The sequence below is a fragment of the Grammomys surdaster genome, unplaced genomic scaffold (assembly GCF_004785775.1).
Source record: "Grammomys surdaster isolate TR1022 unplaced genomic scaffold, NIH_TR_1.0 99373, whole genome shotgun sequence".
In the NCBI taxonomy this organism is placed as follows: Eukaryota; Metazoa; Chordata; class Mammalia; order Rodentia; family Muridae; genus Grammomys; species Grammomys surdaster.
The window spans coordinates 1-25,216 of NW_021608042.1; the positions used below are offsets into that span (position 1 = coordinate 1).

General features: G+C 35.6%; 1 protein-coding gene across 1 annotated transcript; it reads right to left on the reverse strand.

The window, feature by feature from the left end:
* Positions 1-998: 998 nt before the first annotated feature.
* Positions 999-11,217, reverse strand: LOC114635331 (gamma-aminobutyric acid receptor subunit gamma-2-like; the record flags this gene model as incomplete). The annotated part of the gene is made up of 4 exons (XM_028783971.1): positions 999-3,384; positions 4,767-4,790; positions 6,999-7,204; positions 11,065-11,217. Coding segments are annotated over 4 exons (659 nt in total), but the record flags the coding sequence as incomplete, so codon positions are not given.
* Positions 11,218-25,216: the final 13,999 nt, after the last annotated feature.

The window sequence follows — 25,216 nt, forward strand, 5'->3', positions numbered from 1 at the left end:
TATCTATCTATCTATCTATCTATCTATCTATCTATCTATCTACCTATCTATTATATACCCAGCTATTTATCATCTATCTATCATCTATGTATCATCTATCATCTATCTATCATCTATCCAGCTATCTATTACTTATATCTATCTATGTGTGTGTGTGTGTGTATGAATTTGTGTTTGTGTTTCTTTGTAAGGGGCAGGGGTGATTTTCCATGTCAGTCCTTAATTTTCACCTTGTTTGAGGCAGAAACGCTTTTACCATTACTTCATGCACTCAACTAAATGACCCTTAGCTGTCCAGGTATTCTTTCTCTTCCTTCTGTCTCACAATAAGAGTACTGGGATAAGAAATGTGCAAGATACTGCATCCAGCTTTGCATGGACTCTAGTGTTCTGAATTCAGGTGCTCACGGCAGATGTTTTCTTCATTCAGCCATCTTCCTGACCCCGACTTATTGTTTATTTGTATAACAGGTCCTACTAAAAGAGAACAATATCACATAGCACCATCTTAAGAAAGATATATTTCACTTATATAAGGGGATCTGATTTGGTTGGAGTGGAAATAACTGAAGTATATTGGTACACTGGAAGTGAGAAAAAATGTCTGACCACCTATTAGGTATCATTGACTGGGGTGATGTTATAATATCTAATTTATAGTTTATAGAATAGAAGCTTTTAAATGTTGCCTTATCAAGCAGCATTCTAATGATACTTTAATTCCAACTTTGAGACAGAGTCAATAGATGTTTGCATTAAAGGTCCTGTGATGGATAAGTCTGGGGCCTCCTCAATGTCATTAACTCTTGTGTCTTCCTTCTTCACTCTATCCGCAAATGCTTATCTCATTTATTCACTTGACTCTGTAGCCAAGAGACTCACTTGCTGAATGCCCGAAATAGAGTTCACCAGTAAAGCTCAGGATATTTATGGAAATGAAACTGGAAACAGAAGATAACTCTTGAGAGAGAAACAGAAAACATTCCGACCAGACAACTGAGGTGCATGGAGTGTAACGCAGCATTTTTATTGTAAAAGTCCATATGATAGGCAATTCCTTTGTGAAAAGATTTGCAAATTCATAGACAGGGAGCAGCTGATGGTTCAGAATTGGACTGTATATGATATATATCCGTATTGCCAGTGTTAATACACATGTTGGAAAGCTAGCTTTAATTTTTATTTCCATGTTCCGACTGCAAAACACATTTCAAATAGACAATAATATCTTGTTTCTCACAAATTAATTTTGCCAGCAACTCTCCCAAAGAGTCAACATTGACTATTTTGACATTTTAAAATGAAAAATTAATCATTTATTTACATCTGTTTGAGGTTATATACTGACGCACTGGTATATTAAAGGTTTGTACAACCAGCAGCTGAATGTTTTCAAGATTCATCCAGATGAATTGTAATGACTTCATGTGGTTTTCTATTAACAGAGACACTTTCTTTAATTGTCTTATTATCTATAAATTTACACTATGATTTAACTTTGATTTGAATTAATATTTTCCTTAAAGAGTAACTGAAGATAAGGTCATATTTTAGAAAAATAAAGATTCAGAATAATCGCATTAATGTCCAACTTATCATGTCTTAAGTCAGCCAATCACTCTATTTAATTACTATGGAGCAAAATGACCTCACAGTCAGAGGCCCTATGTCCTCCATGCAAGTTACTCAATGATGTTTCTGTTTTTAATTTAACCTTCAGTACATTTTTTCCAAGCATACTGTATACCAGTCAGGTATGAATATTGCTCATACTTTCATAGGTTCACAAGCAGAATTATTAGCAGATATAATTACTTCTTTTAAAAAATGGGATAGTCAAGAACTCTATGCTTAATTCATCAATTGCATTCATAGGTATAGGAAATAGATATTATTTTAAAATAAATACCCTTTGCAAAAAACAAATTTTTGAAAATGAACATATAAGGTACAGTTCTTTAGATTCTCTGGTTGTTTCTACAGATAAAGAAGCATCACAATTCAACAGCAATGTGAAAAGATGAATCACTTGTTCTGGGTCAGAAAAAGTTATTCACCAGACTACAAGAGGATGTGTTGCTCCCAGCCATATTTATTGAGCACTGACTATATGACAGTGCAAGATGTTGAGAACTAAAAGAAGAATTGACAAGGACTCTGCCCACAAGGCATTCACAATCGCTACAAGCAGATATTGAGATAGAGAGCAAGTTCTGTTAAGAGTGCACATCTTCAAAGTAAGGTAAAACATCAGCAAGCACATACATTTACTTTATATGCTAGTGATGAATTTGGGCGTATTTAGAAGCTGTCAAATGTCAATCAGCCTAAATTGTGCTCAAGATGTTTTAATGTCATACAAGACAAACATAATTTTTAAAACCTGAATTTTCATGCATGAGGGAGAAGGTAGTGAACCCCCTCCAATTTCAAGCCAAAATCCTTGTAATTATATTAATATATTATTTTATAGCCCAAAGGAAAGAAAATAAAAGACAATGCTATATGATAACATGAGTTCATTTATTTTGACTCTAAAGAGATTGCATGCATTAAACCTGAAGCATTCTACATTACTGAAATATTTACATCACTGTACAGATGATATGAAGGAAATTTGCTTCCTACCTTGGAATAAAGGTATAATAGAGTTCTAATCTAGGCTTGTCCATTGTGATTCTTCACAAGTACAGGAGGTATTCTAATTTGTTCCAATTTACCACAACTTGACCCCAAGTGAACACAGCACACAGCTTTATACCATTTGTACTAAACTATACATGAATCAAAGACTGATAATGCCACTTTAAACACAGCTTTCACTGTTTCCATTGCTGTTGCTCAAAGATATCTTGCTCAGTGTAACAGCTCTTGTTCTAACTCTACTTTGCCTTGCAGGTTTGAATGACAGTGCACGCTGAAATTCAGATTACAATAACCAAAGGAGAGTTGGGCACGGATAATATGACATTATATGTATTACTAAGTTGAGACAGAGAAACACATTCAGTGACCACATAGGGGATTATATCATTGGACTTAGAAAGAACATTTTTCTCTCCATGAGTTTCAGTGAATAAGACCCCTATCAATAAAACCCATACCTCCTCACAGATAAAGATAGGAGACCCAGTAAACAAGATTGAACAAGCAAAAGGCTGTAGGGAAGAAGATCCGGGCATAGGAGTCCATTTTGGCAATACGAATATGTATCCTCCCATGTCTCCAGGCTCCTGTTCGGCAATCTTCAAAACAGCAGAAGAAACTGGCACAGTCCTTGCCATCCAAGCACTCATAGCCATATTCTTCATCCCTCTCTTGAAGGTGTGTGGCATTGTTCATTTGGATGGTTGCTGATCTGGGACGGATATCAATGGTAGGGGCCTGAGGCAGGGTAGGTAAGGAGATAGAGCAAAGTTAGTCACAGTGGAGCTGTATAACACAGTCTCTCCACAATGTCATCAATGAGATGATGAATCTGAAAATGAGTATTCAGAAAATTGCTTATGACATCGTGATCTACGATGGTAAAATTGAACTCAGAAAGATAGCACGGTTGCAGGTTTCAGATTTTGAGCTTAAGCAGTGCAGCTGGAAATAATGTTATCAAGCTAATAGCTACAGCAAGGCTATTGAACACCAAAAGAAATCAACGTATAAATATTTAAATCAAACTACATGGAATCTCATTCTTTTAATTATTAGATGTGAAGCTGGTTACATGGAGCTAGTTAATGATACTGCAAGTGAGTAAAATAGATAAATAAAAATGCATTGATTTTCAAATCAAATTGCATGTCATGCTAGGATATAGGCAAATAGGAGCCATCATACTGAACAACTATATTGAAAAATTTTAGTAGCAAATGCTAATATGCATGGAGAAATGACTTTCATTGATTTTATGCAACAAAGATTTAATTTATGTATTAAAAGTATGTAGTCTGTCTAAAATTCACCAATTTAAAATTTAAAACCATCAGTGTTTATATACATTGAATGATGTTGAGGATTCCAAAAACAGGTCATTACTTCTTGTTAGTTTTTCTTAGCAATATGAACTGTAATTAATGACAAGGTAATCTAAGATTCAATGCATGACCAACAATAAAATTAAAGCAAAACTCAAGGCTTCTTTATGGCTTTTAAAGTGTATCAACATAGTAAACAGTATTTTATAAATCAGTCATTAGAGAGAACAAAAATCTCGTTTTGATATTTCACAGAGCCAACAGGCCCAGCAATCACCCTGGCAGAAAAGGAAAGAGAGTTTAACCTATAGTCTGGTAAAGACAGTTTTATTGTTATAAAGTTCTCAAGTATATAGAGATTAAGTTCATAAAACAAATTTTAAATCTTTTAATTAGTCTTTAAAGAGTTAAATTTTAGGTTTATCAGTGTATATATATGTATATATTAATATGTATGTGTATATGTATAAAGTATATGTAAAATCTGTAAATGATGACAAATGAAATGGATTTTATTTACATATGATGAGACATGGACTTTGGGTTCATAGAAGCCTTGTTACCTATGATAACTTGTGGTTTTAAGATGAATGCAGAATCAAAGCCTATGCAAATTATGTCTAGTTGCTGAATCAACTCTAGAGGTATGTGTAGTGTCCTCCACCTTTAGTGTCTCATTGTCTAGTAGGTTATTTAAATGTTTACTCATTGAAAAAAATAAAGCATCATGGGAAGCATTAGTAGTTAATTTCAGCAGTCGCATGCAGTGAAATTTCCATTCCAAAAACAGTATACCTTGAAGGAAAACATCCGAAGAAGCTTTGGATTTGTAGACAGAAAAGAGAATTGCATATAATTTTTTAATAAAAAGAAGGAAAAGGAAAAAAAGAGAAAGAGAAACAAAATAAGACAAATTAAAAATACATTTTGAAAACGCAGTAAGTAAAATGAACTCAAAGCATAAACACAGAAAGTGGGCTCTGAATCTGTTGTAATTTGCATATCTAAAGTTAGAAAGTGAAACGGTGTGATTGGTAATCCAATCCTTTCCAAATTACCCCCACAAGTATGGTACTATGAAAGCCAATGTTGTCATTTGCAATGATACTTCCTTGTGAATATTTGTCTCTAGAAAAGTAGTATGAACTGTGTAATTGTCCTGTAAGAGGACCCTGTATGTGAGTCCTGACAATGAGGAATGAAGGGCACATCAAACAGGAAGTTTTCAGCTTCTTAGACCTTTACCATCTAGACTAGTTCTGGTAAATAAACAATGTGGCTTGAAGGAGAAAGTGCATAATATTCTCCAGGAATTACATTTTCTTGTTTTCTCTGGTCTCTTTTCCTTTCAGCTTTCATTTTTTTCTTTTGCTATTGCTATGCACCTAGGTTAAAGAATCCAACTATTTCTGTCTCTGTAGCAAATTCTACACTGAAGTAACAGGAAAGCCAGGAGGCTTTGCTAAAGGACCTGAGCCTTTAAAAGCCTGCCTCCCATCCTCATCCCAAATGAGTATCAGCCAGCCATCTTATTTGAGGTAGAATGACTCAGGAAATGAGGGAGAGAAATGAAGTAGAGAAACAAAATTTAAAGCAAGAAAAATCAAACAGGAACATGAAAAAGTGGAAAGGTAGAGACCGAAGAACATACAGGGAAAGGAAGGACCGCATACAGTACAATCAATATTTTGGACGTTAAAATCAAGCATTTCCTCTTTTCATTAACCAGTAAGAATAATGATATTATTTTATTTACCTTCCACCAAGTCTTGCTTTCAAATAAACATGTCATTTGTCAAGTTTCTTAAGTATTTCTGAGGTGCATCTGGATAAGAGTCAGATGCAAATAGAGTTTTCTATAGCCACAGTTTATGGTCAGATAGATAGCCACTGTGGTGTTGCTCATGCCTTTCAGAGCAGAAAACCAGGAAAGGATGCCAATCAAGAAGGTAAGACCATTATTCCTGCCACTCTCTCAAAAGGAGATAAAATTTTACTGTCATGGGGACTCCTGTGACAGAGACATTAGGCTCAGGTGGGTAAGTGCATATCTACATGCTGCCCTCAACACTCCCAGTAAAAGACAAAAACTCTAATTATTTATCCTTGTTCCTCATTCTCTCGTTTTAAGGTTTAGTACAATCAGAAATCATCTTACCTGTTTCCAAATCAAGCAGTTACCAAAAACAAAAATTAGGTTGTCAACTTCCATTGCTGCCCATCAAGGTTAAGAACCCTCATGTGACTTTTTCTAATGTTTTTATGTTTTGTTGGGTTATTGATCTTTATCATAAATTTTTATAGAAGCCTTATTTGACATTTGTTTTTAATATATTCATTTTATTGTATATGAGAAAGCAGAGACAAGAGGCCCACACAATCTCAATTCATTTGTTTTGAAAACAAAACAATACATGTAGGGATATAACGAGTAGAAATATTTTAGTAGTAAAATACATATGCCTGCATAAACAGACAGACACACATATGCACGCACACATACCCACACACATGCATACACACACACACATACACACACACACACACACCTACACATATGTATGCACACACATAAGTTATTTACAAATTGGTATGACTTAATAAACTAATGCAAGAACTTAAAATTTGTAATACCTTTGATGTGGATTTTAATTAAAAAATTACTTATGTAAAAATACTGTAGCAAATTGGTCAGAATGATCAAAGTCCTTGACATGTAAAATAATAACTCAAACACATATGCATCTCTGAATATTCTTTAACTCCCCCCCCACACACACACACGCACATGTTGAAAACAATGGGTCATTTCGTTTGTATAAAGAGTCTGACTTAGAGTATCTTGGAACTCTGATCTAACTAATAATAATAACTAAAACTTTATGTCATGATTGAAAGCTCACTTATTTTCTTTTCATCACAGAGCTCAAAGTACTGAGCCTCAGTTTTCAGTTGAGCTGACTACATCAAACCCAATGGCCTGTCCTCACGAAGAGATCAGTTATCCCGATAGAAAATGATACATACAGGGTTTTTCTTCTTTTTGTCTTTATCCTTGCTTGGTTTCCGGTTGCTGACAAAATAATGCAGGGTGCCATACTCCACCAAAGCAGAAAATACAAAGATGAAGCAAACAGATACAAAGAGATCCATTGCTGTGACATAGGAGACCTTGGGCAGAGATTTTCGGGCTATGGTGCTGAGAGTTGTCATGGTCAGGACAGTAGTGATTCCTGTGGAGAGCACAATAAAATGAATCATGTGGTGGCATCAGTGATATCCTAAGCAAAAGAGGAATGATGCTCTGTCCAAGCTCCTGTGGGTAGAGATGCAATTGACAACTGGACAGCCTGACAACAATTACTTTACACTGAACTACATTTTTAATTTTCATATGCATTTGTAAATACAAGAAAATATGTATAATGAAATCCCAGGAAGTTGGAAGCTATTGAATCATCTGGATTTGGAAAGGGAGATGGTCCTAGGAGTCTCCACCACCAGCTATTAGTAGAGGAGTTGTCCTAGGATTTTTATTGGCTTTTAAAGTGTTAGATTTAGGGTTGAAGATTGGAAAATAGTGTCTACTTTTACAAGGTTTGTGAGAATTAGATAATGTATTAATGTGTTGTTTTAAGAATCTGGACTGTTGTTCAAGGGTTCATGTGATAAGAGTCTTCATCTTGATGCTTTTGGGACATGGTGGAACATTTAGTGGCACAGGAGGAAGTTAGGGCATTGGAGGTGTACAATTGAAGAGATATTAAGATGCCAGTCCTGTCCCTTCTCTCCACGTTTCATCTATCTGGTTTCCTCCTTGATGAACTTCAACCATGATGTCACATGGCTCAGAACAACAAGGCTAAATGGCCATGTTCTGAAACCACTGAAACTATGAACCAAAATAAATCTTCCATTCATACTGATTTATTTTATATACTTGTTACTCTAATACAAAACTGACTACTCAGACCACTGAGATCTAGTAAAGTCTCAAGTATGGTTACGTATTCATGCTGTTTATTTTGGAGATGATCTACTTGCTCTACTAAAAGAAACAAATTAGGTTGGGTACACATTAATTCAAATTGAACTCCTTGATTGTACCTAATTGCCTTCTTTATTTTTGCAGAGACCTTTAAAGCTGATGTGGAAACTTGGCTTTCATTTCCACAATCAGGCCTGAATCTATATTTGAACATTGAAAATGTGAAAACGTAACTATTTTTGGTGGAAACTATAGATGAGTTTATTTCAGAAGACCCTGAATGTGACACTTAAATCAAAACAAATTCTGACACATAACATAAGTACTATCTCACAAAGCAGAGAAATGTTAATAAGGACACAACAAAGTTCATCATGGCTACACAATGTGTAGCTTGAGGAATTGTGTCATAGTTCCAGGGTTCTTCCTGAGGTCACGGAAAAGGGAAAAGCTATGACATTAGGAAGGAAGGAAGTCATGGTTTTACCTGACTCACCAACCACCAATAAGGTAATGATGTGATTTTGAAGCCCAGTTTTATTAACTGGACAAATTAAATTTGTATAAACTTGGCAAGAGAAATGAGATGAGGAGTGTTCACTAATTACTCCAGGTTTGGCATGAAGTGAGCTTCTCGAGGATGCTGTCTTACCTTAGACTATTTGAGTGAAAAATACCAACATGTGTTTTCATCTTGCCCTGCACCCATTCTCAATACAGCATGATTAACTTTAACAGTACTGGCTGTGCAACAAACCACATTCATGTGTTACAAGATCCAGTAATAAGTCACCATAAATTGGCTCATATCTCTGAGTGTTATCATACAAGTCAGATCTATCTGCTCTGTGACAAGAAGCTCAAAATCTGCAAATGTTCAAGGTAATCTCATTTAGATTTTGATGATAAATACCTGAAAAGATCATGGAGCTTCACCAATATGAAATCATGTTTTAAAAAGTCATGGCAGACTTGACTCTTTGGGGAATAGAACATTAAAACACAAAAGCCTAAGACCTGGCCTAGGCTTGAGGTAAATTAAATAAAGTACCTCATGAGTGGAAATAAGCTACCTGTACTTCTCAAACATTCTTAGTGTTAGAGATCTATAGCTACATTTAAAAAGCACTAATCTAAAGAACTGAGAAAACTTTAAAAGAGATGTGTACTCAGCTCGGCTTCTTTTCTTTGGTGACAAATAGAATTGAGCAAGTCCTCACACCTAGGACAAAGCCACAACCAATTTTCCAAGTTGCAGGTCTGTTATAAACTTACTGTGTAACTTCGTGGATATCATTTAACATTCAGCACATTTGCTCGCTTATCACAGCTCTAAAATATGATAATTTGTATTATTACAACTTTTACATGTGATTGCAAAGCAAAGAAACTGCTAGAACATTGAGCATCCCTGACTGACACACCCTCAAAGGAGAACCTGCTTCCTGTCTTATCAAGGGCCTTCCATCAACACACCTTGATATTTTCTTTTCAAGTGGTTTGTTGCTAGAGAACACTTATTACTGAGTAGTAGAAATGAATTGGTCACATGGTCATAAAAGATATATCAGTCAAAAGAATCAGGCCTTCAAAAGAAAAGACTGACTGAATTATGTTTTAAAAAATAATTTGGGGAAGATGGTTTATTGAAATATATCAGTGCATTTGTTATATCTAATCATAAACATAAAATTTTCACTGAATAATTACTGATGCAGTAGCATGTTAGAAGCTCTATGCCAAGGATGAGAAACACATCTATTATTTCTTCCAAGAGATGGTAACATACAAAAAAGAAACACTCTTCCAGTGTTTTGCTTAACATACTTGGATTTTGTTTCAGTATGTGGCATTAGACAGAATATTTCAATTTTTGAATAGGATTTGTAACACAAAGTACTGCACATATCAGAAAAAATCAAAATGACTTCATTTTGTAACAGATGGGAAACTAAATTGGGTTTGGAAAAGGACAGATATGCAAATGTTGTCTTTTCCTCAGTAATCACTTCTGCCCTCAGTTTAATAACCTGGTACAGATCATTTTGTCAGAAACAATAAGCGTCACTACCATTTTTTTGAAGCATTTCTCTGCTCAGTGTGCTTTGCATAAAATATGTTACTTTAGCCCAATAAAAACCTTCAAGTTATGAGTCGGGAATGATATCTGTTTTACATGTGAGGAGACCATGAGTTAGAGAGAATGCGGTTTACTGAACCACCCTATTTTATATTTGGCTGGGAATTTAAATTACTAGACCTGATAATCCATGTACTTCTACTACTTTCCCCAACATGGAGTGAGCAAGGCCTGTGTTATTAGATTGCACATAGCTAATAAAGAGGACTGAGGTTTTATATTCAGCCTGTGGATGGAGACTATAATGTCCATCTGAGTCAGCTTTGCTTTGGTCTGTAGAAGTCTTCTTCCACTAATAAAGAAAAGATGAAAATCTAAGATAGGGATTACCATACCCAAAATACTGATTAAATTACAAATAATTATAAAATAATTCTATTGTCTAGATTTGTCAATAAGTTTTTCTGCTTATTAATCATTTAGATGGCTCGTCTGGAAAATGTCAATTTGTCTTCATATCACCACACCAATGATTTGTGTTGGAATTAACCAAGAGTGGAAAAGGGGAACAGTTGACCCTAAAAAACAATTGTGCCTGATTCACTGTGATTCTCTTCCCAAGATACCAGTACTTCTACTTTGTCAGATCTCAAACATCTTCTGTGTCATCACTAAGCAGATATTATGAGTAGGTATGGAGAGGCTATACAGCAGTGTGGGAAAAAACACAAAGTTCTCTTGAAATTAGGTTTTTGTTTGGTTTCTATTTTATTTTAAATTTGTTATTAATTTTATTAAAGAAAACCTATGCTAATTTTAAAAGAACTATAGAAGTAGTAAACTTTAAAGAGGATAGATAGATAGATAGATAGATAGATAATCATATTGACCGTCTTTAACATAATAAAACATGGATTTTCATTTGGTCTTTGAATTCAGAGAAAACCCACTTAGAAGGAAAAATAAAGACTCCTTCTCTCGTGTACTTATCTTGGGTGATCACAGCACCCAGAAATACCTCTCACCTAAAGATGTTCTGGCAGGAACAGCATCCTTATTGATCCAGAAGGACACCCAGGATAGGACCACGATGAGTGTGCAGGGAATGTAAGTCTGGATGGTAAAGTACCCCATTCTTCTGCTCAGATCAAAGTACACAGACATGACCACATAGTCACCTGGAAGAGAAAGACTAAGCTATGGGAATGCACCAAACACTGTGTGTATGTTCAATTCTTACTCACATTTAATTTCTGACATTACATGAGAGCTAACTTGAAAGTTCTTGTCTAACTACTTGGTCAAAAAGGCAATAACCAAAGTATGAAACACAATCCAGCCTGAGATAAAGCCTAGCCCTTCTAGAAGAAATGGTACTATCAGAGAGAAAAGAAAGTATTTTTTGCATTTTAAAAGTATTTCTTCTTCTGGATGATTCTAGATCTTGACTTTCTATATGCAGCAACAACATACAAGGTCTTCTTTGTTCTGAGTGGAATGATATCCTCTATGAACTAAGCCTTGCTTGTGGGTCGTGTAGTACAGATTCAGTAACAATGAATTCCCCATATTACTTCTCTATATATAGACCACTAGAGAGTGTCTTGGTGATTGACACTTACAACATAATATTTTACTCAAAATTTATAGTCCCTTTCCTACAATGAGATATTTGCTCAGGGTTTCACTGAATCACATGGTAGTTTCATAACAATTGCATTCATCATGACTATGCTTTTATTTGAGTGCTATTGATGTTATAAGCGCTGCCATCTGATTTTATGTGCATGCATGAATCCCTGGATGGTGCCCATTTTCTCCAGGATCCCACAGTACTTAACATAGTGCTTGAGAGAAAATGAGCAGCCCTAATATTTGATGATACATCCACAAAATTATAATGAATATTTTAAAGTTCAAGGAGCATATTATGAAACATTTGGGTTTTAAAAGTGGGTGTGGGTATGGTACGACATTTAGGCTAACAAAGGGTGATGTTAGGAGTTAAGAAAGAATGGAATTCTGTGAAAAGGTTACATGAAACTTGAAAGGGTGTATACAGCTATTATTTTTCTAGTTTCAACTATTATAGTACTTTTTTTCTTAATTTTTCAGGTAACTCAGTGAATACATGTAACTGATAATGAAATTAAAACTGAAATGAAGATCCATTGCTTCTGAATAAGGATTCTAATGGAACAGAAGTCCACTGAGACATGTAGACTCTGAGATGGTGCAAGTGTCTGTGTGGCTACCTTAAATTTCAACGTGTGAAATTTGTAGTTTTGAGTTCTGGGCAATAAGTTGTCTTTGTATTTTTAAAAGAATTTGTTACTTTTAAAATATATTTTGGAGTTTTTCTATAATCCCAGCATGAAGCAGGATGATAGCCTAATCAGTTTGTATAGCAGTCTAGGCTAAAGAGTGAGTTCTCAGACAGCCTGTGTTATATAGTAAAACGGTGTTTCCAACCAACAAATAAGCAAGCAAACAAACAACCAAAACTAAATCAAATCAACCAAACAAAAAACTTCCTATCTAAGAATTTATATAAAACCAAACTGACGGATTATTATTTATAAATTAGGTTTGATGAGATGACCACTGTCTACAGTGGTTCAACTTTTAAGTTAAGGAAAAAATTTTACTTTGTAAATAATATAAAATAAAAACTAAAAAATAAAAATAAAAAAGATTTTAAAATCTGAAAAAAAGAATTTATATAAAAAAATCAAGAAATTTATTTTAAAATCTCTGAGGAATTAAAGAATAGCCATACAGCAACTCATGAAAATAACATACTTAAGACAATCTAAGTCAATGGTTTCAGAAAGCGAACATGAATAAGTTGCTTGTGAGACCACTGTCATTAGCTTGTACCAGTCCTATAAAACAAACTATGATCCCTCTCAAAATTACAAGATACAACATGGCTCATCTATCAACCAATCTACATTTGTACCTTCAAAATAAAGAATTTCAACCACTTCAATTTTAGTAACTGTTTGGTTTTTCTTGTTTTGTTTTATTTTGTTTTGTTTTGTTTTGTTGTTTTTGTAGTGTGTGAGCAAGTGAGAGTCTAGACTTTTACATTAATGATCTGAGTCCTCAAAAGTAAACTTTAATTTTGTTCCCATTAACAAGATTCTAATCCTGGTGTGATTCCCCATTTCCCTAAAGGGTCTAGCCTCTCACAGTTTGCTTATCTACCTGCCTCTATTACAAGTTGATGGCTTCTGAACACCTTCATTCCTTGCTTGCAAACCCTGTACCTTTTCTAGCAGTAGATTATGGTTGCAAACCGCAGACCAAGCCACTTAAAAGCAAAGCAGCTTCAGAGAGACAGCATGATGCCTGTCTTATCACTAAGCCCACATCATATTTTATATGCTTAAAAACTCTTATGCTGAGGAGCCCAGAAAATCTAATCCTCTTAAAGTGCTACATCAGTGATTTCCTCAAGCCCCAAAGGTTACAGGCTAAGCAAGTCAATGATGGTGACACTCAAATCTACCTGTTCCATTGATAAGTCCGGACACTTAATACTTAAAGTCATAGTATTTGGTAAATTAACCCCATCTCTGTTTATACTATCATGGAAAGATACATTCTATAATGGGAGGAGATGAAAAGTAAAATTTGAATTAATAAACACAAATGTTAATCCTTTTTTTTTTATTTTTTAGGAAGTTTCCTATGACTGGTTTGAGGAGTCCAAGCCTCAGTGTCAGTGAAGAATGAGGCCCTAGTTGCTGTTTAGCTATGGTAATAAGCAGTCATATGAAAGCATTGAAATTCTTTAGTTAGTGTTTGACAAAAGCCAATGAGACAAATAGCACAACTGATGAGATGCACTAGATTTTAGAAAAGAATACTGAATTAGACCAGCCTATAAACATCCTAATTAAAAAATGGAAGCAAAGAGATATGTTATGTTGGGAAGGAGATTTTACATTTGTTATAACTGGAAAGGAAAGCTATATCTTCCACCAAAACTATTGGGTGTTCCAGCTCACTGCCTTGATCCTACCTCAACTGCATCAAAGCTGTTTGCTTCTAAGACTTGCTTCCAGGACAACTCAAAACAGAGAGTTCACTTGGTCCAGACTCTTATACTGTTCCAGTTGGGATTTCATTTAAGCCTGTACTTTCTCAGCACACAGAGACTGGACAAGTGCTACAGCTATCTTTCTTAAAACTAAACACGTTTCTAATTTCCTTGGACCCCCCCCCAAAAAAAATAGTATTTTGTCTCGATTCCCCAGGAAGCAATTATAAGAAAACTGCCATCCCTATTCCTTAGGTTGGGGTGCATAGTTCTGGTAATTTTATAAATTACAGATATATTATCATTTTAGGGGATTGTTACAAATAATTATGATCTTGGATAGGAAGGAAACAAAATAGAGAAGTTAAAATCAAAGATTCCTTTATCTTTCTTTCTGCCTTGGTAAGGAAAACAAAATGAAAAGAAACAAATTGAAAACAAAAATGATGGATATAGAATTATAAAAATTTAGACAAATGGGGGTAGATTATTCAATGTACTCTTAAGCCCAAGAACATTTCAAACACATAATCTTACATTGGTAAGAAGCTTTATATTTTGATGCAAAATTGAGATTGAATTTTGTTACATTGTTACAGGATTTTGAATATTTATATGGGTTTAAGGTTTAATTGGTACGAATTTTTGTATAAATTGGAATAAGATTTTAGATTTGATTTTTTTTGCAACACAATTATTTTATGTTTCAACGCTTATATAGCTATAATACCTATGCAACTCACTTAAAATACAATGTTAGTTCCAGTCCTTTTAATACTTGCTATTACAAACTCTTTAGATTAATTAAGTATGCTCATTAATAGTCAACCAAAGTCACATGGTTGAAGACTAGGTAGTCATTGTTTTACTATAAGCTTAATTTGTTTAGGATTTAAGACAATGTTCGCCATCTAAGAAGATATTTTCAGGTTGATAATGCAAGTTAAGATAGAAATTGATTTAAATACAGAACTCTGAATTCATCAGGATAGGATACATAATAGAATACTTTCTCCTGAGTTTCCAAATAAACACAAACTGGACTTTTATAATGAACTTCTTGTCTAATAATTTTCATAATTTTTTCATAATTGTTCGTAGTCTATGTTGTTTTCATTATAAGAGAAAAAGCCTTTTTATGTAGACAAAAAAGGAGGAAATTGCTGAGGTTTGGTCTGTTGCTATGTATTATAATGCTACACTCTACCTACAGATCTAGGCCTATGAGTGAATTCTCAGTTACCTGATTTTGCTGTGCAAACCTTATTCCTTAATTTAAAACTGTTGGCCCCAGCCAATTGCTAGAGGGATTATAGGTGGGTGGGTTTTTGAGTTATCTGTCTGAAGTAAGAGATAGGAAAGAACATTGAGGTGAGGAGAAGGCACGATGACAGAAGGTATACTATGCGCATATGACCAAGAGAAACAGCAAGTATTTGGGCAACACCACTGGGGAGGTAGCCAGGCCAGCATTTAGAAAAGTAGATTAGTCTCATTTATTTGTAAACTAGTCACAGATAAGCCTAAGTTGGTTCTACTACACTTGACCTTGTCTTTTATACACAAAAGTGTTTACTCTGAAAATCTTAATGGTTTCATGGAGAGAATTTGCCTCTCTAGGAGCTCTGTGGTAATTAGATGGTACCTTGAAGTTGCCAGTAGTAAGGGCTTGCTTCATGTAAGCACTAGGTTGAAGGGTTGGTATGTGTTTTATGAAAATGTCCTAAATACTTTGTCATAATAATGAAAAAATAGAAACAAAAAAATGAACTTCACATACACTTTCACTTTCTTCATCTCTCATGATGCTAAATCTGCTTACGTATAGTAGAACTGAGCATATCTACTAGATTAACAGTGAAAGCAAAGGATGGTTTACTCTACCTTCCTTTCACATATGCGTTTCTTACCAACAAAAATAAAGTTGCATGATGTTACAGTTGGATCTATTTTAAATGGGTTATATGGAAGGAAAGTGTCTAGAAGCCAGCAATGAACGTGGTGAGACAAAGCATTCAGCCTGTCTTTATCATCTCCTTCCACATTGAGATTGAGGACACCCTCCATGGCAGGAGAGTTGATTGACTTGCTTTCATTAGATAAAATTTTTTCCAAAATTAAATCTGTCCTTCATTCTAACACACAAACTCCATACACACTTCACATATAAACTCAGAAGTAAATCTAAATGCAACACAGAAAAAAAAATAGATTACCTTCATAACACACAAACAAAATAGGCAGACTGCCTTTATAACCTAAAGTAGAAAATGCTGCATATGCATCATGAAATATAGGGGACATAAAGAAATGTAAACAAGTATATTACTTAAAAGGAGAACTTATAATTATAATGAATTCCATAATTTTTTAAAAGGCAAAATGACAATCTTGAATAGGTTATTTCCCAAATAAATAAAATAGCAAGATGAATATCTTTAATATATATACAGAATCCTCAATAGTTGTTGAGGAAAGAAACTTTTCATAGATCTGTAGTTCTCAAAGCTATAACTTGATCTTAAGTCAAGCATGTCTTGGTAATTCCTTTTGTGTTCTCCAAACCCCATGTAAATGAAATGAAATGTTTCTATTCGATGCATCTGTGATTTCTCTACCTTTGCTCTCCTTTGAATCATCTTCTCCCTAAACAGTCTCTTGCTCTTTTACTCAACTAAACCTTCTGACCATGCATGAACAACCACACACACACACACACACACACACACAGAGAGAGAGAGAGAGAGAGAGAGAGAGAGAGAGAGAGAGAGAGAGAGAAAGTGAGACTGAGAGAGAGACTCCACAGCATCTAGCTCAGTGCTGTTGTGGGTTGTCTTGATGAAGTTTGTATTCTGATGTTAATGGTAATATGTACGTTTCTGTACAGAGAGACAACTCTGAGACCAGCTGAGACTGTATACAGCTAATAACTCTCATTAGATACAAAATTTTCATGACTTAATATTACATACCATCCATTATGATGGCATGAATGGAAATTTATATTATAGTTTGACTATGTAATCAGACTAACTTCTTTTTTTTGGATGTTTTATTTATTTACATTTCATATGTTGTCCCCTTACCCCATCCCCCACCCACCCAGGAACCTCCTATCCCCTCACCCCTCCTCCTGCTTCTCTGCGGATGTACCCCTACTTACCTCCCAACTCCCACCTCCCCACCCTCAAATTCCCACCCCCTTGGGCGTCCAGCCTTCATGAGGCCAAGGATCTCTTCTCCCACCTATGCCCAGCAGGGCCCTCTGCTCTTACGTATACAGCTGAAGCCATGGATCCCTCCCTAAGTGCTCCCAGGCTGGTGGTTTAGACCCTGGGAGCTCTGGTTGGTTGGTATTGTTGCTCTCCTCATGGGGCCACAAACACTTTTACCTCCAATGGTATTCACTCTAACTCCTCCATTGGGAACCCCATGATCAGTTCAATGGCTAGTTGTGAGTATCTGTCTCTGAATATGTCAGACTCTTGCAGGCCTCTGAGGAGACATCTATTTCGGGCTCTTATCAGCATGTACTTCCTGACTTCCACATCAGCATCTACCTTTGGTGACTGCACATGGGATGAATACTCAGGTGGAATGGTCTTCAGACGGCCCCTCCTTCAGTTTCTGTCCCTCACTTTGTTTCCATATTTGCTCCCTTGAGTATTTTGTTGCTCCTTCTAAGAAGGACCGAATCACCCCCACTTAGTCTTCCTTCTTCATGAGCTTCATGTGGCCTGTGAGTTGAATCTTGGGCATTTCAAAGTTCTGGACTAACTTCTAAAGAAAGACAATTTTCTTTCTTTATTGATCTTCTTTAATTGGTGTGTACACCCTACACTTTCTGTATGAATGTCTTTCCAGAGTTATGTATTGCTTGCAAGGTTTGTATATTGCAGAATGGAAGAGGAGAAAGACATCTCTGACAAAATTTACACTCTGGGATACTAAGATTCTGGGACTTTCCATTTTAACTCCTTGCTTGACCGTACCTCAACTACATCAAAGCTGTTTCCTCTAAAGGCTTGCTTCCAGGATATTTTCAGAAAAGCTAGCTTGCCCATCCAGACTTTCAGACTGTTACAATCAGGACATCAACTAAACCATGAACTTTCTTAGCACCTAGAGAATGGATGACAAATGATACCAACTAGCCTTCCTTTGACAAAACCAATTTTCCTCTTTACCTTTGGGACCCCAGGAAGGAATTCTCCACCTCAATTCAAGAAGAAACAAACAAAGAAAAATAGTTATCCTAGCTCCTTACATTGGAATGGATGGTTCTGATTATTTTATGAATTATAGCTGTATTGTCACTTTAAGGAATAATTTACAAACAGTATAGCGTTAGACAGGGAGTTATACTAGAGTACTTAGACTCAGGGATTTCTACCTTTCCTTTCCTCTTCTTCATCCTTCTTTCTTAGGTAAAGGAAGGGTTGGGAAAGAAAAGAGAGGATATAGTAATATTATAGAAATTAAACAATTAGGTAAATTAAGGATAAGATATTAAATTTACTCTTATGCAAAACATTATATAGCCATAATCATACATTGGTAGAAACCTTTATATTCAATGCAAAATTGAAGTTGTAATTTCTTACAGTGACATGAAATATATGTATTGATACAGGTTTAATGTTTTCATTGGTATAAATTTTTGTATACTGATACACAATTTACAATTAATATTGTTCCTCTTAGATAGGCATTATGCTTATACAACTCATTTAAGAATACAAGGCTTAAACCCAATCCTTTTAATAGGCACTAGTACAAACTGTTTAGGATGGTTAAGTAATGCGAGTTAATACTCAGATAGTGAAACTCAGGATCATATTAGATTCCAATTTAGTTAATTACAGCAAGTGTTTTCAAGATTATTCAAATAATAAATAGCTAAGAATAATCAGTGTTCAACAATTCAATTATCCTATGTATAGAGACAGATAGTCTTCATAAAATCAGTGATTCACAAAATATGACATTTATTTTTATTTTATTATTAAAAAATCTTTTGACTATTAGACATGTCTTCTCCTGACGGTACCCCCATTCTACTTCAAAGAAGGTATTGAACACCATTATCTCCATACGGAGTTGTCCCAATTGTAGCAAGATAGACACTGGGCAAAATTTGCCTTAATTCCATATACAGAAAAAAGGCTGCCCTCAAAAGGACAAATTGGATGCAGGATAGTGGATTGTAACTGAACTAAATAAAATGAAGTAATGGCCCAGCAATCAATTTTTACTGGATATTTTGTAAATTTACATTTCAAATGTTATCCTCTTTCCAAGTATCCCCTCCAGAAATTCCCCATCCCATCTCCCCTTCTTCTGATTCTAAGAGGGTGCTCTCCAATCCACCCACCTACTCCTCCCTCCCTGCCCTGGCATTCCCCTACACTGGGACATCAAACATTCATAGGACCAAGGGCCTCTCCTCCCATTGATCCTCAACAAAGCCATCCTCTGCTACATATGCAGCTGGAGCCATGGGTCGCTCCATGTGTACTCTTTGGTTGGTGGTTTAGTCTCTGAGAGCTCTGGACTGAAGGAGCTGAAGCAATTTGCAACCCCATAGGAAGGACAATAATATCAACAAACCAGACCCCAGGGAGCTCCCAGGGACTCTGGAAGGTCAAACAGTTTCTTAATTGTAACAAATTCTGGTTCCTATTGACCTAGATAAACCTTGACTCTTCATATTTTATAGCCATCTATCTACATCTACTTTACACTTTCACAGGGTATGCTTTGCTAGCCATTATTCCTGTTTGTCACAGCGTACTTATCTTCTAGAAGGATTCTTTGTCCTCTGATCACATAACACAAGTACCTTGGAATTGATCAGTCGTCATCTATGCACATGAGTACGTACTGCAAGTCTGTATATTCAAAGGCTTCATATTCTCTTTTACCTGATGTCATCCTCATTTGTATATTGTTTCTTCTATAGAAGGAGATGTTTTTTCAGTACCTTAAAAAGCCTCACCTGATTTTGGGGCGTCTCATTTTAAAAATTGGCCTTAAGACTATTTTGATATATCGCTAATATAGCCATCCTTGTAAAAATAAATCTTTTTATCAAATGACAATTTACTCCTGTCAGCTGCAAAAGTTCTTAATTTTTTAATTACCCTCAGAACTGTCTCATAGCAATATATCCATAATATTGTAATGAGGAAAATCTGAGTAATATGAATTCTATGTTCTCCTATGGATCACAGTTAAATTTTATTTATGAACTCACAGGAATATATAGAATTTTATCTATTTTGTCCTGTAGTTTTTTCTTCTGCAAAATAAATGTGCATTACACAGAAGGAAATCAGCAATTATTTGTTAATGAATAGATGCTTTAGTTTAGGAAATCTTGCAATACATGTAGCTTTTAAAACACTAAATTTTAATTTACAAAGCTGTAAACACACTATAAACACACATTTTGTATAAGTTGCTAGATGTGATTACCTATGATGTAGATACAAGGGCACAATAAGTTTAAATAATGTTATCTGCATGCCAAGAAGAAAAGAGAACAGGAATATCAACTTGAAGAGTTACTCTTTGCAAAGACTGCAATAGTAATTCAGCTTGTTGGCTGGATCCCTTTAGTGAATAAGGTAACAATCAGATTTGGTTGCTAAAGCTACAAAATTTCCATGTAAAGTATGATTGATGTGTTTTAGTTTGCTTGTTTGGTTAGTGGGTTTTGGTGTGTGTGTGTGTGTGTGTGTGTGTGTGTGTGTGTTTGTGTGTGTGTGTGTGTCCTTTTGAGCATGCACACTGATGACTGCTTCTATTTGTCTGCTATTTAGCTTCTAATGTTGTAGCAAAAGAACAAAAAGGAAGTACAAAACATACAATTGAAAATTAAGAGTGTAATTGGAATAAGTTTTCAGGGTACAGTCTGCCGTTTGGAGACTCCATCTGACTCTCTACTGAGGACAAGAGTGTGAAACAATAGTAGAAGCAGGCCTAAATAAATTCAGGTTTTCCTGAAGAGCTGAATCCATGACTCTTGCGAGTGATTTGTTGGTGTTTGACTCTCTGAATAGAGAAATGAGGAAATCAAAAGAGACCACAGAGAAAAGACAAGTGTGTATTTGCTTTAGCTCACAGAGAGTCCCTGGAGATTCAGGAACAAAATTTGCCACAGCCTTGGTCTCATCTGGAGACAAGGCTGTTCCTGGTAAAATAAGGTAGGGTAGACCTACTATCCAGATGTAACAGTTGTTTTGACCAGAGAAAGAGACAATCCTGAGCTGTTACCAGTAAACCATTAACCATCCAGGAGATTGACCCCTGTACCCAAGGAAATAAAAAAGCTGGCAGTGGCATCAGTGGTACAAGGTTGTACAAAGGCTCCATTAGATCAGCTAGGGTGAAAACTTTAGTCATTTCATTAACTGGTATGTGACTTCAAGCAACCTATTTAATTCCCTGAAACTCACATTCTTGATTTTTAAAAGAAGAATAATAACTGGGTTCCTGACAACATGAAATAATTCATACCCATATGATGCTTGAACTACTTTCAGGGAAATAAGGGAATGTTCATTAATGCTACATATTATGAAGTAAGATAACCTTTATAACATTATGAAACACCATTCTGAGCCATAAGAGAAATGTTAGACATGCAGTAGAAAATTGACATTTGAAAGCACCTTAGGAGGTATCTCCACCACTCTGAAAGATTCAACTTGTTAAGGTGCATGCATGAAGAAGACAGATTAAGCCATGACAGAACTTAGCATTGGTAAACCCAGGACTCTTGTTTCCTAAACCCTAATGCTTGCTGCAGAAAAAAAAAATAGGTCTCTATTTTCCACCGGTGGTTATACAGAGACACAGAGACACATAGAGAAGGGAAAGAGTTAAAAACTAAGCAACAGTTAAATAAAGTTTTCTTATAAAACTGATTTGTGTCACTGGAGCTCCTGGTAGCTGGCAAAAGTTTTCTTGATTTAATATTGAGCCTTTTATGATGCACATTCTACCTTAAGAAGGCAGTCTGAGTAGATAATTTCAGAGTTTTCCCTTAAAAAAAAAGTTTTAGATGAAAGGAACTCAATGTTCACAAACTCTTCAGAGTGCAGTGATATCTCTGTAGGGTCACACCATAAGAGACTTGCTAACATCAGTTCTCTATTTTTTTCTAACCAAAGCTTCTCTCATTAGCTCAATAGCTTCTTTCTCATTTTCTAAAAGCCTACTACAGATGCCTAGCCCAATGTAGACCTTTGTAGCACAATTCTTTATTCTGAGGCTGTCATCCAGTTCCAGAACTGCAGCCAAGGAATTCATCCAGGGATCTATTTAAATAAAATAATTCTGGCTCTTATGTCTGAAAGTGTAACTTCAAATGAATATGTTTGTCACTGTTATCTATCAGAAGAGATGGTGATTTCCCAGTTAATTAAGTCTAACTCCACAAACATCAGACTAGATATTAAAACATGTTTTACATAAGTACAAAGTAGTTCCTAATAGCAAATCTAGTCCCCAAATGCAGGCACAAGCAACAATGGTAGCAAGAGATAAGAACGATAACAAGGTTCCTAGATTTGACTAAATCATCTAAATTCCCAGAGCAAAATAATGAGACACGGACTGTTGTTAAAAGTATTATGTAGCTCTCATTTGCTTGTGGAATGGAAGTATTTTGTAATCTTTCAGACCAATGTCCAAATAAGGAGCAGCTTCCTGAGGATAAGTGTTTGGGGAAATAACTTTTATGACATTAATAAGTAAGTTTCTTGATGAGTGGCAAAATTTTTAATATTGTTAAAACACTGCATGCAATTCTTGGGAATAATAGAATAGCAGGATATCCTATTATTCTTGTTTATAGCAATCTGAATGCATCCATGAACACCATTAAATATCACTTACCTTAATGTAACTGAAGAATTTGATACGGAAAAATTACATTAGTCTGTTCTGCTCAGATTTTCAATGGCAGACTAATCACAGATCATAAATAATCTTTGATATACAACTACCCACTGTTTTACATAGTGTGTGGCAGAAATGAATCTCCTAATTTACCTCAAACAGAAGTCCTATTCATGAGAAATTTGGAACTGTAAGTTCTTAGACTGTTATTAACTCTTAACATTGCAAGGGAATTATTTTTAATAGTTAATAAATACTGTAGCTCACTTCATAAGTAAAACTAGATGTTAATAAAGAAAAGAGGATCTAAATAGGTATTGGTGATGATCTGAGAAAGTATGCAGTCATTGACTCCTAATCAACTTCACAGTTAAACAAGTACGTAGAGAGGGAGGACTCTATGCACTTTGAATTAGACATGATGATTAATTTGTCAAAGTTGTTCACTCAGAAACACAATGAAGTCGTGAGCATATCATATGGAGTCATGCTGGTACGGGAATAACAGATTGCACTAAATGGAAAAAGTGAAGGGGAAGCAACACTTCCACAGGCCTTTCCTGGAAAACATCTGCAGCCACCCACAGCCCCTTGATCCATTCTTTCTTAGCATAAAAGCTCCTTCTTCAAGAACGCACTTATTGCCCAGCTCTTTGGTTTGTCTTTTGTTTTGTTTTTAGTTTTTGTTTTGTTTTTATTTTGTTTTTGTTTTGCACTTTTATTGGATATTTTATTTATTTACATTTCAAATATTATCCTCTTCCTGGCTTCCCCTCCTCTAACTCCCTATCCCATTCCCCTTCCCCTCTGCTTCTATGAGGGTGCTCCTCTACCCACCCACTCATACCTGCCTCACCACCCCTAGCATTCCCCTACACCGGGACATCGAGCCTTCCCAACAAGGCCAACCTCTACTATATTTGCGGCTGGAGCCATGGGTCCCTCCATGTGTACTATCTGGTTGGTGGTTTAGTCCCTCAGAGCTCTGGGGGAGGGGTCCTCTGGTTGGTTAATATTGTTGTTCTTCCTATGGGGTTGCAAACCCCTTCAGTTCCTTCAGTCCTTTCCCTAGCTCAGTCCAATGGTTGTCTGAGAGCATCCACATCTGTACTTGTCAGGCTCTGACAGAGCCTCTCTGGAGACAGCTATAGCAGGTCCTGTCAGCAAACACTTCTTGGCATCCACAGTAGTGTCTGTGTTTGGTGTCTGGATATGGGAGTGGATCCCAAGAAAATATTTTTATAATCACTGATACTAAAGACATGGCATACTTATTTCACCAAACGTGGAATGATAGATCTGGTGCTCAACTTGAGGATTCATGAATACTGACTATAGATCACAGTGTTAGAGTTACTCTACAAACTCTAAACTCTCATGTGCTAGAGAGATGGCTCAGCGGTTAAGAGCCCATCTCTTTGTAAAAACAAGAAAGTCAGCATTAAGAACAGAGTTTGTGTTCCAAGTTAGTCCAGAAATATTTTGTGATGTCAGGAGATTATTGTAAGTAATTAGACTGGGCTTTCATTTCTCTTACTTTTTCCATCTTTTATCTGATTAGTCAAGAGCTATTTAGATCTTTCCATACTACATTGATCCCGATGATCTGGTGTTTGTTCTCCATTAGAGAGGCCATCTGTGTGAAGCTACAGATGACCATGAAGGGATTTCACTAATGGTTTGAATCCATTTCTACCTTGGATATCAGACAGCTACTCTAAGCAAGCACATTTATCTTGCAAGTCTGCCTTCCTTTCCAGTTAGTGAAGATCAAAGAGGAGTCTTGGAGGAGAAATATTAAGCAGCCAATCTTTAATTTAGCTAATTCTCTAAAGTAATGGAATCATTAGTAAGAATATATTTGAACTCAGTCACAGGAGAGAAATGTTCTTAATGATTATATCCCCGAGGTCACAAACTAGGGATTTTTTTGTTTTCTTTTTTGTTTTGAGAAATAATCATGTTGATAGACATGCTTTATTTTTACTGCCACCCATCTCTCTTTCAATGAGTTTCTTATGACTTTGTATTTGAAGCTGTGCTAAGGGGTGCAACCCAGACCCTAATGTTTTCTTAAAGAAAAAGTTCTATTGAAGTTGAAGGACCTGATGTTAGCAAAATACCAAGCCTTCTAAAATCACTTGCAAAGCAGCTGGGAAATAAAATCATTAGTGTTCAAATTCAAAAAAAAAAAAAAAAAAAAAAAAAAAAAAAAAAAAAAT